The 11,970-nt window shown below is 49.8% G+C and overlaps 1 protein-coding gene across 1 annotated transcript in view; it reads left to right on the plus strand.

The window, feature by feature from the left end:
• The window catches only part of ACSL5 (acyl-CoA synthetase long chain family member 5), a 59,030-nt gene extending 47,976 nt beyond the window's left edge, over positions 1-11,054 (plus strand). The window contains exons 19-21 of the mRNA XM_066598896.1: positions 506-607; positions 738-809; positions 10,847-11,054. Of these exons, the coding sequence (XP_066454993.1) occupies positions 506-607; positions 738-809; positions 10,847-10,987 (315 nt within the window). The 3' untranslated portion in view covers positions 10,988-11,054. The remainder of the gene's footprint in view (positions 1-505; positions 608-737; positions 810-10,846) is intronic.
• The last annotated feature ends 916 nt before the right edge of the window (positions 11,055-11,970 follow it).

Consider the following 11,970-nt stretch of genomic DNA (forward strand, 5'->3'; position numbering starts at 1 on the left):
CCCACCATACCGTGCACATCTCCAGCCCCTTTACCTTCTGTATCCCCCCATTACTTGTAGTATGTAAGCTCGTTGGCGCCACGCACCCCTATTGTTTCCATCAGCTGATTACTATGTAACCGTGGTTCTGTAAGGTTTGTACTTTTGTCTTTCTGTATCCCCCCCGTCTATGTAAGCGCTGCAGAATATGTTGGCGCTATACGAATACAGATTATTATTATTATCTTATGTTTTGGATCTTCCAATGGCTGTAAAATTAGGTTTTGGGGGGGTTTTTGCAGGTGGGGGGTGGGGGATGGTATCAGCTTTGCACATCTCAGGCAGCAAAAAAAGCTTGGGCCCCTTGCATGAAGATAAAGGTAAAAAAATACAGCCAGAGGCTCTGTACACTGTATATAAGTTAGTAATTATAGGAGCCAGTTATGGCAGTGCTATCAAACCTGTATGACAGGGCCACCCAGTGGTCATGGGGAGGGCTACACTTAATATATTTTTTTTTAACTAGTCATCTGTGGTGGGAGTGATTGTACCAGACCCGGAGGTATTGCCAGATTTTGCATTAAAACTTGGCGTCCGAAGTTCCTTTGAAGAACTCTGCAAAAATTCTGTAAGTAACCTGAGCCCATGTGATACTGTCTGCGTATCTAATCACATTGTGTGATACGGTCTGCTGAGCTGTGCATCTAAGCCTATGATTTGTTATAATGTTGGAGTGACATTATGATATTATCCACCAGGCTGTGAAGAAAGCCATACTGGAGGATATGATTAAAATTGGAAAAAAGGCCGGCCTGAAGTCTTTTGAACAGGTAAATAATAATAATATTACAATCAGTTGGACAATACATCCTGTATTATACGCCAGAGCTGCACTCACTATTCAGCTGGTGGAGTCACTGTGTACATACATTATGTATCCTGTACTGATCCTGAGTTACATCCTGTATTATACTCCAGAGCTGCACTCACTATTCTGCTGCTGGAGTCACTGTGTACATACATTACTTATCCTGTACTGCTCCTGAGTTACATCCTGTGTTATACGCCAGAGCTGCACTCACTATTCAGCTGGTGGAGTCACTGTGTACATACATTACTTATCCTGTACTGATCCTGAGTTACATCCTATATTATACTGCAGAGCTGCACTCACTATTCTGCTGGTGGAGTCACTGTGTACATACATTACTTATCCTGTACTGACCCTGAGTTACATCCTGTAGTATACTCCAGAGCTGCACTCACTATTCTGCTGGTGGAGTCACTGTGTGCATACATTACTTATCCTGCACTGATCCTGAGTTACATCCTGTATTATCCTCCAGAGCTGCACTCACTATTCTGCTGGTGGAGTCACTGTGTACATACATTACTTATCCTGTACTGATCCTGAGTTACATCCTGTATTATTCTCCAGAGCTGCACTCACTATTCTGCTGGTGGAGTCTCTGTTTACATACATTACTTATCCTGTACTGCTCCTAAGTTACATCCTGTATTATACCCCAGAGCTGCACTCACTATTCTGCTGGTGGAGTCACTGTGTACATACATTACTTATCCTGTACTGCTCCTGAGTTACATCCTGTATTATACTCCAGAGCTGCACTCACTATTCTGCTGGTGGAGTCACTGTGTACATACATTACTTATCCTGTACTGGCCCTGAGTTACATCCTGTATTATGCTCCAGAGCTGCACTCACTATTCTGCTGGTGGAGTCACTGTGTACATGCATTACTTATCCTGTACTGCTCCTGAGTTACATCCTGTATTATACCCCAGAGCTGCACTCACTATTCTGCTGGTGGAGTCACTGTTTACATACATTACTTATCCTGTACTGATCCTGAGTTACATCCTGTATTATACTCCAGAGCTGCACTCACTATTCTGCTGGTGGAGTCACTGTGTACATACATTACTTATCCTGTACTGCTCCTGAGTTACATCCTGTATTATACTCCAGAGCTGCACTCACTATTCTGCTGGTGGAGTCACTGTGTACATACATTACTTATCCTGTACTGGCCCTGAGTTACATCCTGTATTATGCTCCAGAGCTGCACTCACTATTCTGCTGGTGGAGTCACTGTGTACATGCATTACTTATCCTGTACTGCTCCTGAGTTACATCCTGTATTATACCCCAGAGCTGCACTCACTATTCTGCTGGTGGAGTCACTGTTTACATACATTACTTATCCTGTACTGATCCTGAGTTACATCCTGTATTATACTCCAGAGCTGCACTCACTATTCTGCTGGTGGAGTCACTGTGTACATACATTACTTATCCTGTACTGATCCTCAGTTACATCCTGTAGATCTTTTATTATAAAAGTAAAAAACACAACAAAGACAAACTGTAACAATAATAACCATATAAAGCAATATAAGGCCCTTCCCCCACAGTCCATGATCCATAAACAAAGTAAAAGTCCATATCCGGGCTTCCCCCGCCGTACACACCCACACACATACACACTCAGCATATAACACAATATACACCTATAACACTATATACAAGTATATTCCTAAAATATAAAACAAAGGAAACTAACTACATAAAACCCTGTAAACTATAACTCCAGGTCCAGCCGTGCCGCACTGCACCCACACAACACAAATGTAAGCAATAACATAAACAGCATAAATAACTGAAATAGCAACATAAATAACCAAATTCAAAACAGAAAGACCGAGCCAAACTGGCATAAAAACTAACTAAAAATATATATATTTTTTTTTTGGTCCCCAGTGCAGCTTGGGGGCCAAGCCTGCTCCACCAGTCCGTACCCAGAGTTCTTAGTTCAGGACGTGCCAAGCCACACCAGGGTTTTCTTTTTTTATTAATACCACACTGTGCCCGCCGCAGCCTGGGGGCCATGCCCGCTCCACCAGTCCGTGCCCAGAGTTCAATGTTCGGGACGTGCCAGGCTACGGCTCAAGGCGTGAATCCCACTCCCCCCAACTCCCCACCCAACCTACCTACCACCCAAAACGTGAATATATATAATATATACAAAACCATAATACACTCCAATACCAACATACATAATATATACTATATACATAACCCGAAAGCCTAAGGTCGGCTCTCCTGCAGCCCTACTTCATTCCATTTTGCCCAAATCAAAACAAAAAGCTTCATGGTGCACTCACAGCCCGCCACCGGGATTGGAGGTGATAAGCCGGGCACAGACATCACAATGTTCTATCCCTTTAATTTAAAAAAAAGGTCTCCCTATTCTCTCCCTAATTTGCCCTAGACTGTCCTTAGTCTGCCCCTCAGTCTGACCCTTCATGGAAAACTGTCCCTGCCCTATCCCTCCTCTCTCCCTATCCTGTCCCTATTCTCTCCCTACTCTGCCCCTAGAAGATTAAGAAAAACTGTCCCTAACGAAAAACAAGCCCTCTCCATAGGAGAGAAGCCTTAGATGTGCCCAGCCTCTCATACTCCAAAGAACGTACCTTCACCAGGTCACCCAGGATGTTCCTACATACCGTATCCACGGGGAGGACTTTCAGTTCCGTCGAAATCAGGCACCGTGCACTCCAGATGTGGAACCTGACCACTAGGCTAACTAGAAATAAAGTGCAGCGGTCCCTGCCACCAAGGCCTCTGAAGGCTCCATAAGCCCACTCCGCATAGGAGAAGTGTGCCAGCTGACGCCAGCCTATGGAGACCCCTACCCGTTGGTATACCTCTGTATTAAAGGGGCACTGAAGCAGGAAATGCTCCATGCTTTCCAGCACATTGCTGCACTCCTGACGGGGGCAACCCCTGTCAATCAGAGGCCTGCTCTTCAAGTTACCCCTTACATACAGTCTCCCGTGAAAGCAGCGCCAAGCCAAGTCCCAAAACTTCAAGGGGACCCGGGTTGAATTCAGTAAACGTAACCCTCCCTCCAGGTCCCGACTTGGGCAGTCCTTGAGCGCCAGGGGCTTCTGGAAACGGGTCAACAGGACTCTTTCGTCGAGGAGCCTCCTCGTCAGAGTCCTGATCTCCCACATCCCCAGACCCCACCGGCGTATCACCTTCAGAACCAAGGTAGCGTAAGCCGGGAGATATCCATGCTGCGTGCGAAGGTCCTTCACTCGCCCTCCTGTCTCCCATTCCTGGAAGAAGGGCCGAAACCATCCCCTGCAGGAGTAGACCCACAGAGGAGCCCTTTCTTGCCAGAGGTTGCCTATGTTGATCTTAAAAAAGGTGTCTACAAGAAACACCACGGGGTTGACCATAGATAACCCCCCTAGTCTCCTCGTGCGGTATGTAACATCTCTCCTGATCAGGTTCAACCTATTCCCCCACAACATTAGGAAGAACAGGTTGTAGACCCGGGTCCAGAGAGGTTCTGGCAAAATGCATACGCTGCCCAGGTAGATGAATAAAGGGAGCAGGTATGTTTTGATCAAGCTAACTCTTTCCCGAAGGGTCAAAGACCAACCCTTCCACTGGTTTACCTTCTGAGTGGCACCATCCAGCCTGTCTACCCAATTTTGCATGGGGTAATCCCCCTGGCCAAATTTGATGCCAAGAACTTTTGCTGAAGTCTGGGGCACCGGAAGAGTGTCCGGGAGATCAAACACAGGATCCCCCCTTCCTAACCAGAGACTTTCACACTTGTCCCAGTTGACTCTGGACCCGGATGCCTCTGAGTAGGCATCCACCTCCGACACCACAAACTCCGCCTCCTCCCTTGAGGATACGAAGAGCGTGACATCATCGGCGTATGCCACTGCCCTCAGGGTAGCCTCCGGCACCGCCCGGTCCATCCCGACCCCTGCTATAGGTCCACGATCAACCCTCCTAAGAAAGGGATCTATCGCAAACACATACAACAGGGGACTTAGAGGACAGCCCTGACGGACGCCGGACCCCACCTCAAAAGGGCGGCCAAGCCAACCGTTCACCAGCGGGAAAGTCTCAGCCCCTGCATACAATGTTCGCAGCCAATCAACAAACCCCACTGGCAGGCCATATCTCAGAAGGACTGACCAGAGGTACTCATGATTAACCCGATCAAACGCTTTGGCCTGATCCAAGGACAGCAAGTACCCCTCCCAGTGACCAGCCCTACCCTGCTCCACTGCCTCCCGGACACCAAGAACAGCGCTAAAGGTGCTACGGCCTGGAACAGAGCAATGCTGGGCCCCCGAGAGGAGCTGGGGTGCAAACTTGACCAACCGATTAAACAGCACTTTTGCCAGAACCTTCCTGTCCGTATTGAGAAGTGCTATGGGACGCCAGTTCTCAATACGGCTCGAGTCTTTACCCTTTGACAGAAGGATCAAAGCTGACCTCCTCATTGACTTTGGCAGAGTGCCCGAGGAAAGACACTCATTTAATACCTCCGTCAAGAGGGGACTCAAGAGGTCCTTGAAGGTCTTATAATACTCAGATGTTAGTCCATCCGGTCCTGGCGATTTTTTGAGCCGGAGCCCATCAATCGCCAGTTTAACTTCCTCTATTCTGATCTCTCCTGTCAAAACATCAAGAGAGGTGTCTACCCCCGGCTCAGGGACAGTTTCAGCCAGGAAAGCCGACATCACTTCCGAATCTAGATCCCTCTTTCCCAAGAGTTGCGAGTAGTAGGATCTGACGACCTCCAGAATCCCTGATCTGGATCGATTCAGGGATCCTGTACTATCGATCAGTCCAGTGACCACTTTACTATTCACTGACATCCTACAGTTTCTGTAAGGGTCGGGCGAGCGGTACTTCCCGAAATCCCTCTCAAAAACCAAGGATGCGTGTCTATCGTACTGGCACTTCTTGAGCAAAGATTTCACTCTGGAGATCTCCTCGCGGCTACCTCCAGTCGAAACGAGATGTTCGAGTTTCCTCCTCAGGCCGTTGTACAGGCGGTACCTGTCCAGGCATCTGAGGTTGGAGAGCTCTCGGAAGAACCTTGCCGCCCTCCTCTTGAACATCTCCCACCACTCTGACTTACTGCTACAAAGATCCAGTAATGGTACCTGGCTCTGCAGAAAATCCTCAAAGGACTGTCTTATCTCTGCTTCCTCCAGGAGTGATGAATTCAGTCTCCAAAAACCTCTGCCCATCCGGGGGGTTTCTGCAACATTCAGAGAAAACAATATTAGACAGTGATCGGAGAATTCCACCTCAACAACGGACACTGGTGAAGAGATGGCTTCCTCCTTCAAATAAAACCTGTCTATTCTAGACCTGCTCTGACCTCTATAATAGGTGAACCCCTCGTGGCCTGGGGTGTGCCAGATGTGGACATCCACCAGGCGAGCCTCGCTAGCTATACTATTAAGTGCGACGCTGTCAAAAGTCAACCGCCTGTCTCCAGAGCCTCCCCTATCGCGGGCTCTTGTGACTGCATTAAAGTCACCTCCAAAGACAACTTGGCGGCTGGTAAAATGGTAGGGCTTGATCCTCATAAAGAGACTCTTCCTGTCCTTTTTTGACTGGGGACCATAGATGTTGACAAGTCTTAATTCTTGTCCCTTCATGAGGACATCTAAGATCAGGCACCTTCCCATTTCTAATTCAATAACTCGTCGGCATTCAACCGCTGCGGTAAAAAGTACCGCCACTCCACTATACGGCTCGGCCGCAAGAGACCAGTAGGAAGGGCCTGACCTCCACTCCCTTTTTGCCTTATGTATGGCTGCCAAATCAGACAGCCTGGTCTCCTGCAAAAATAAAATGTCGGCTTCAACGCGGCCGAGAAAATCAAAGGCCGCAAATCTAGCCGTATCAGACTTAATGCTGGCAACGTTAATTGATGCCAGAGTCAGCGGAGTGGGTGCCGCCATCATGAGTGATTAAATTAGACGGCTTTCTTCCTCACACCCGCTTCCTCGGGGTCAGAGGAAAGCCCCTTGCTTCTTTTTTTGGACACAGATGTGTCCATAGCAGGGGATCCCCTGACCCCGTCGTCCTTGTTTCCAGGTTCCAGAGTAGCCTCCACCCCGGAAGGAACTATGCCTTCACGAGGTGGAGACTCAGCGCCCCCTGTTGACCCTTCCTTTGCCCTAGGAACCTTGCCCTCCGCCTCCCCCTCAGAAGAGGAGGAAGAGATGTCTCGGAGGGCTCGGAACCTATTGGAGAGTCCAACTGGAGGTGAGCAGGCTTTTCCTTCCAGTACTTGGCCCGGGGTGGGAGAAGATCTTGAATCCCCCCTTCGTTTCCTCCTCGTGGCACCTAGCTTACGCCGTTTCTCTAGCCACCTCTTGCCTTCCTCATCCACACTTTCGCAGTGAGAGGAATCTGCAGAGTTGGTCTCCTCCCTCTGGATCCTCCTGTCCTCCTCATCTAAATCGCTGTCCCTCAAAGCCTCAGCCGCGAGATTTGCTTCTGGAACAGGGGCCACCATTGATCCACCTGCTGTGGGTGCTCCTGTCAGCTCCCTGCTCCGTCTGCGTTTCTCCTGACGCCTCTGCTCCGCAGGCGTCTTTTGCCGGTTCTTCCCTGGCTCCTGAGCTCCTCCACCTCTGCTGGTCCCCTCACCCCCGGAGGCCACATCATGACCCCCATCCGTAGGTGCTGAGACCGCATTGGCAAAGGAGCGCGGACAGCGACTAAATGGGTGACCGAGGTCACCACACAGGTTACACCTAATCTCCGCACAGGAGGCGGCTAGATGACCCAGACCCCCACACAGGGCGCACTTCAAGGTCTTACAAGCGGCGCTCAAGTGTGAGGGGTCGCCGCACCTGTGGCAGAGCTTCGGCTGCCCCTGGTAAAAGGCCAAGATACGATCCCTGCCGAGGAAGGCTGCAGAAGGTATGTGTGCCACTGAGTTACCTGAACGTTTCAGCTGGACCATGAACGTCCAGGCCCCAGACCATATGCCGTGCTCATCCCTGTTCTTTTTTGGTATCTCCGTCACCTCTCCGTACCTACTGAGCCACGTCATGATGTCAAAGCAAGAAAGTGACTCGTTACGAGTCAAAACGGTCACCTTCTTGATACCGTTCTGGCGAGACACCACCTGGATGGCAAAGTCTCGCCAGCCGGGCTCGTTTTTCACCAGCTCGTAATTCCCCCAGAAGATTTCTAAGCCCTCTGGGCGAACGAAGCTGATGTCAAACTCAGACGTGCCGTAAGGATGGATCAGGGCAAAGATGTCAACTGCCCTGAAGCCCATCTTCAGCAGAAGCTCCACTACCCTTGCCCTCGGGGGGCATGCATCATTGCCTCTCCAACGAAGACGGACCACATTCCTACGACCTGCGTCCTGCCCGGGTGTCGGTAGGGACCATACGGTCTCCCCCCTTTGCTCTCGGAAGGCACCCAAGCCATGTCTCTCTTTCCAGAGAGATAGATCCACCTCTCTTCCTCCAACTGTGATTGTACTCTCCCCCTTCCGTAAAGCCTCCAGGAGACGCTGTTGCAAAGCGCCCTCCCTAGAGCCTGGAGACAAGGAGGACCCCTCCCCTCCAGCGGCGACACTGGCATAACTCCTGCCAGTTGTTGTCGCCGCTGGAGGGGCGACTGGAACCTGTGACCCCCCCGGCCTATCCACCTTATCCCCTGGGCCTCTAGATCCCCGGCTGCCAGGGGGGCCCGAGGTGCCCGAAGGCCCAGAACCTGCAGAGAATTGTTTACTCTCGGCGTTGTCCCTCACATCCACCACACGCTCTCGCACATCCATACCCGGATCTACCACTTTTATCCTTGGATCATGTGGTCCATGGGTCCTGGCCTCTCCGGAGGTAGATGGTAAAGCCTCCGGACTTTTGCTTGTGTTTTTACTTTTTCCTTTTTTCTTTTTTGCCTCTGCATCACTGGAGGCGCGGGATCCGGCCTGACTTACTCCCAGATTATGGGAAACCCCTGATTTTAGGTCCGCAGCCCCCTCCGCATCACAGGCAGCACTTGCTGCATTAGTGGCACCGCTGCCACCCTCCTTGCTGTTACCGCGACCTGCATCTGTACTGGCCTTTACTGCGCCTTTCTTACTGACCTCCTTGCTCCTGTTACCAACTAACACAGGGACAGGGGGTCTGACCAGCTGGGCCCTTTTCTCCCCAACTCCCTGCTCCAGGCCCACCACAGAGTCCGAGCCAGGGGGGTTTTTGGGGTCAGAACTCTGATCCGACTTTGCAGCCAGATCAGTCCTCACGGGAATTTTGACAAACACAAGCTTTTCCTGCAGCTTAACAGGTTTCTTTTTCTTTATCTCTACATCCTCCTCCGGCATCTCATTGCCAAACATGAAGCCCCCAATATGCAGAGAGGCTTCTGGCTGTGGGGTCTTCTGCACTTGTAGCCTTCCTGCGTTTCCCTCCACCTCTGATTCTCCTGAGGTAGATGGCAGTCCAATTTCCTCAGGCAACAGCTCTCTGGAACTTGTAGTGCCACTGGGTGTTGGTACTAGCTCTTGTGAGCATACGGGCTGCTCCTCCAGGGTCTCCTGCACATCCTCAAACAATTCCTCATCTGAGGCTTCATCGTTGCTTGACTCGCTTTGCTCCTGGCCACTGCACCTTGCCGCCATCTTTGCAAACCGGTCATCATTTATTATTTTTTCCTTAAAGGGCCCGCTCTCCTCCATTATTTTCTCCCTCACCGCTTCCCACATTCTAATGCAGTCCTTGCATTTCTTTATTGCCCTTCTGGCTTCTGCCTTTCTGTCCTTAGAAGCATTTTGCTCCATGATCAGCTTGGCATCGCGCACCTTTCCCTTTTGCATGACCAACATTTTTCCAGCAAAGTTATAGTCATTAATACTCTTCGCCAGCCTGGAGGCCAGCTCAATCACTGATTCCTCCTTCTTTCTTTCGCTCCACTTACCCATACTTGCCAGGGTCTGCGGCTCACCTGCTCTCCTGCGGGTCTGGCTGCGGGTCACAATCTCACTCCCTGCGCTATCAGAAGCCGCCGTGCTGACAAATGGTGCCACGCTGCTGCAGCCACGACCAGGTCCAAGTCTCTTCTTACCTCCAGCAGAAGCTCCTGTTTTCCTGCGTGCTGCTGGCTTCTCCGGCACCAGTGGCAAACTTTCTTTCGGCATTGCTGATGCCAGCAATGCCTTCACTTCCCTCCCTCCCCCCGAGTGGCCCCGGGGAGAGGAGGTGCGGGACTCCATATCCAACAAAGCCCAGAAAAGTGCACCTTCTCTGGGATCCAAGCTCAGCAAACCTTCCTTCTCTGACCACACCCTGGAAGTTGCAGAGCTTAACCAGCACACACCTACTCCAGAAGCTGCACTCACTATTCTGCTGGTGGAGTCACTGTGTACATACATTACTTATCCTGTACTGATCCTGAGTTACATCCTGTATTATTCTCCAGAGCTGCACTCACTATTCTGCTGGTGGAGTCTCTGTTTACATACATTACTTATCCTGTACTGCTCCTAAGTTACATCCTGTATTATACCCCAGAGCTGCACTCACTATTCTGCTGGTGGAGTCACTGTGTACATACATTACTTATCCTGTACTGCTCCTGAGTTACATCCTGTATTATACTCCAGAGCTGCACTCACTATTCTGCTGGTGGAGTCACTGTGTACATACATTACTTATCCTGTACTGCTCCTGAGTTACATCCTGTATTATACTCCAGAGCTGCACTCACTATTCTGCTGGTGGAGTCACTGTATACATACATTACTTATCCTATACTGCTCCTGAGTTACATCCTGTATTATACTCCAGAGCTGCACTCACTCTTCTGCTGCCGGTGTCACTGTGTACATACATTACAGAACCAGCCAGATAATGCATGCAGCTCTGGGAGTGATTGGAGTTGGTTTGGTACATGTTGGATAAAGCTACGTTTTATAAAACGTACTGTAAACGATGAAGAGTTTAACAGGTTAATTCTGCTCATCATGATTTGTGTTTTATGCTCTGGAAGGTGAAGGATATTTATGTTCACCCGGAGATGCTGTCTGTCGAAAACGGTTTATTGACCCCAACGCTGAAAGCCAAGAGAGCAGAGGTGGCCAAATACTTCCACAGCCAGATCGATGACTTGTACGCCAAAATCCAGGACTGAAGCGGAGCTCAAGTAACATCACCAAAACCAAAGAGCCTCCGACCTCCCAGGCGGCGAGTCTGGAGGAGCCGATCCTTCCTGTCGTTCCTGCAGAGGGCAGCCGGCTCTGATCCCAGTTACATTGTATCTCTCTGTATAGTCACCCTGGCGGCTGCACGGCGCTCCACACCGAGCGCAGAATGGATCGGAACAAAATTATTTTTTTTCAAGGCGCCTTTTGGAGGCTTGTAAATATAAGCGATGCTTTATACCAGTGATCTGTAGCCTGCGCCTAGCCAGCTGGGCAACTACAAGTCCCAGCATTCCATAGAAGCTGCTGATTATGACATCATTCTAGGACCTGTTGTCCAATGGCTGTTGGAGAATCAGGTTGCAGATCCCTGTTCTATAATGAAACGGGGAGTAGAGGGGGCAGGTAACGGGGGCTGTGCTGTATATAGGGAGCAAATAAACTTTACTAAGAAGGTCTTGTGCATTATTTCTGGGTTCAGTAAATGGGGTGTAGGGGGGACCGTAGCCTTTGTGGCACCTGAAGTGAACAGCAAAAGGGCACCCTCTCTGCGCACCGCCTCCTCCCAAAAAAGTAAGCATTACTTTGCTGATGACAAGGAATCAATTGTAGTAGTAATAAATAGCCATAATGTCCCCTATAGTAATAAATAGCCATGATATTCCCTGCTGTAGTATCTATACGGTCTCCTATAGCAATATTCATACGGTCCCCTGTAGTATACATACCCTTGTATTGGGAGCCATACTGTCCTCTTATAATAAACTCATTTACCTCGCTCATGGCGTCATCCGTCAACCTCCTGGACTCTTCTACTATCCAGCGGAATGATGCAGGCGACGCAATGTCCCAGTGCCTGTGTCCCATAGCAGAGAGACAGCATGGCTTCCGGCATCGGGGCTGTTGCTAATTGTATCCACACCTTTAAAGACGCAGATACAATTAACTTCAGCCTATAGAGGATCAGTAGGAC

Source organism: Eleutherodactylus coqui, chromosome 4 (assembly GCF_035609145.1).
Source record: "Eleutherodactylus coqui strain aEleCoq1 chromosome 4, aEleCoq1.hap1, whole genome shotgun sequence".
NCBI lineage: Eukaryota > Metazoa > Chordata > Amphibia > Anura > Eleutherodactylidae > Eleutherodactylus > Eleutherodactylus coqui.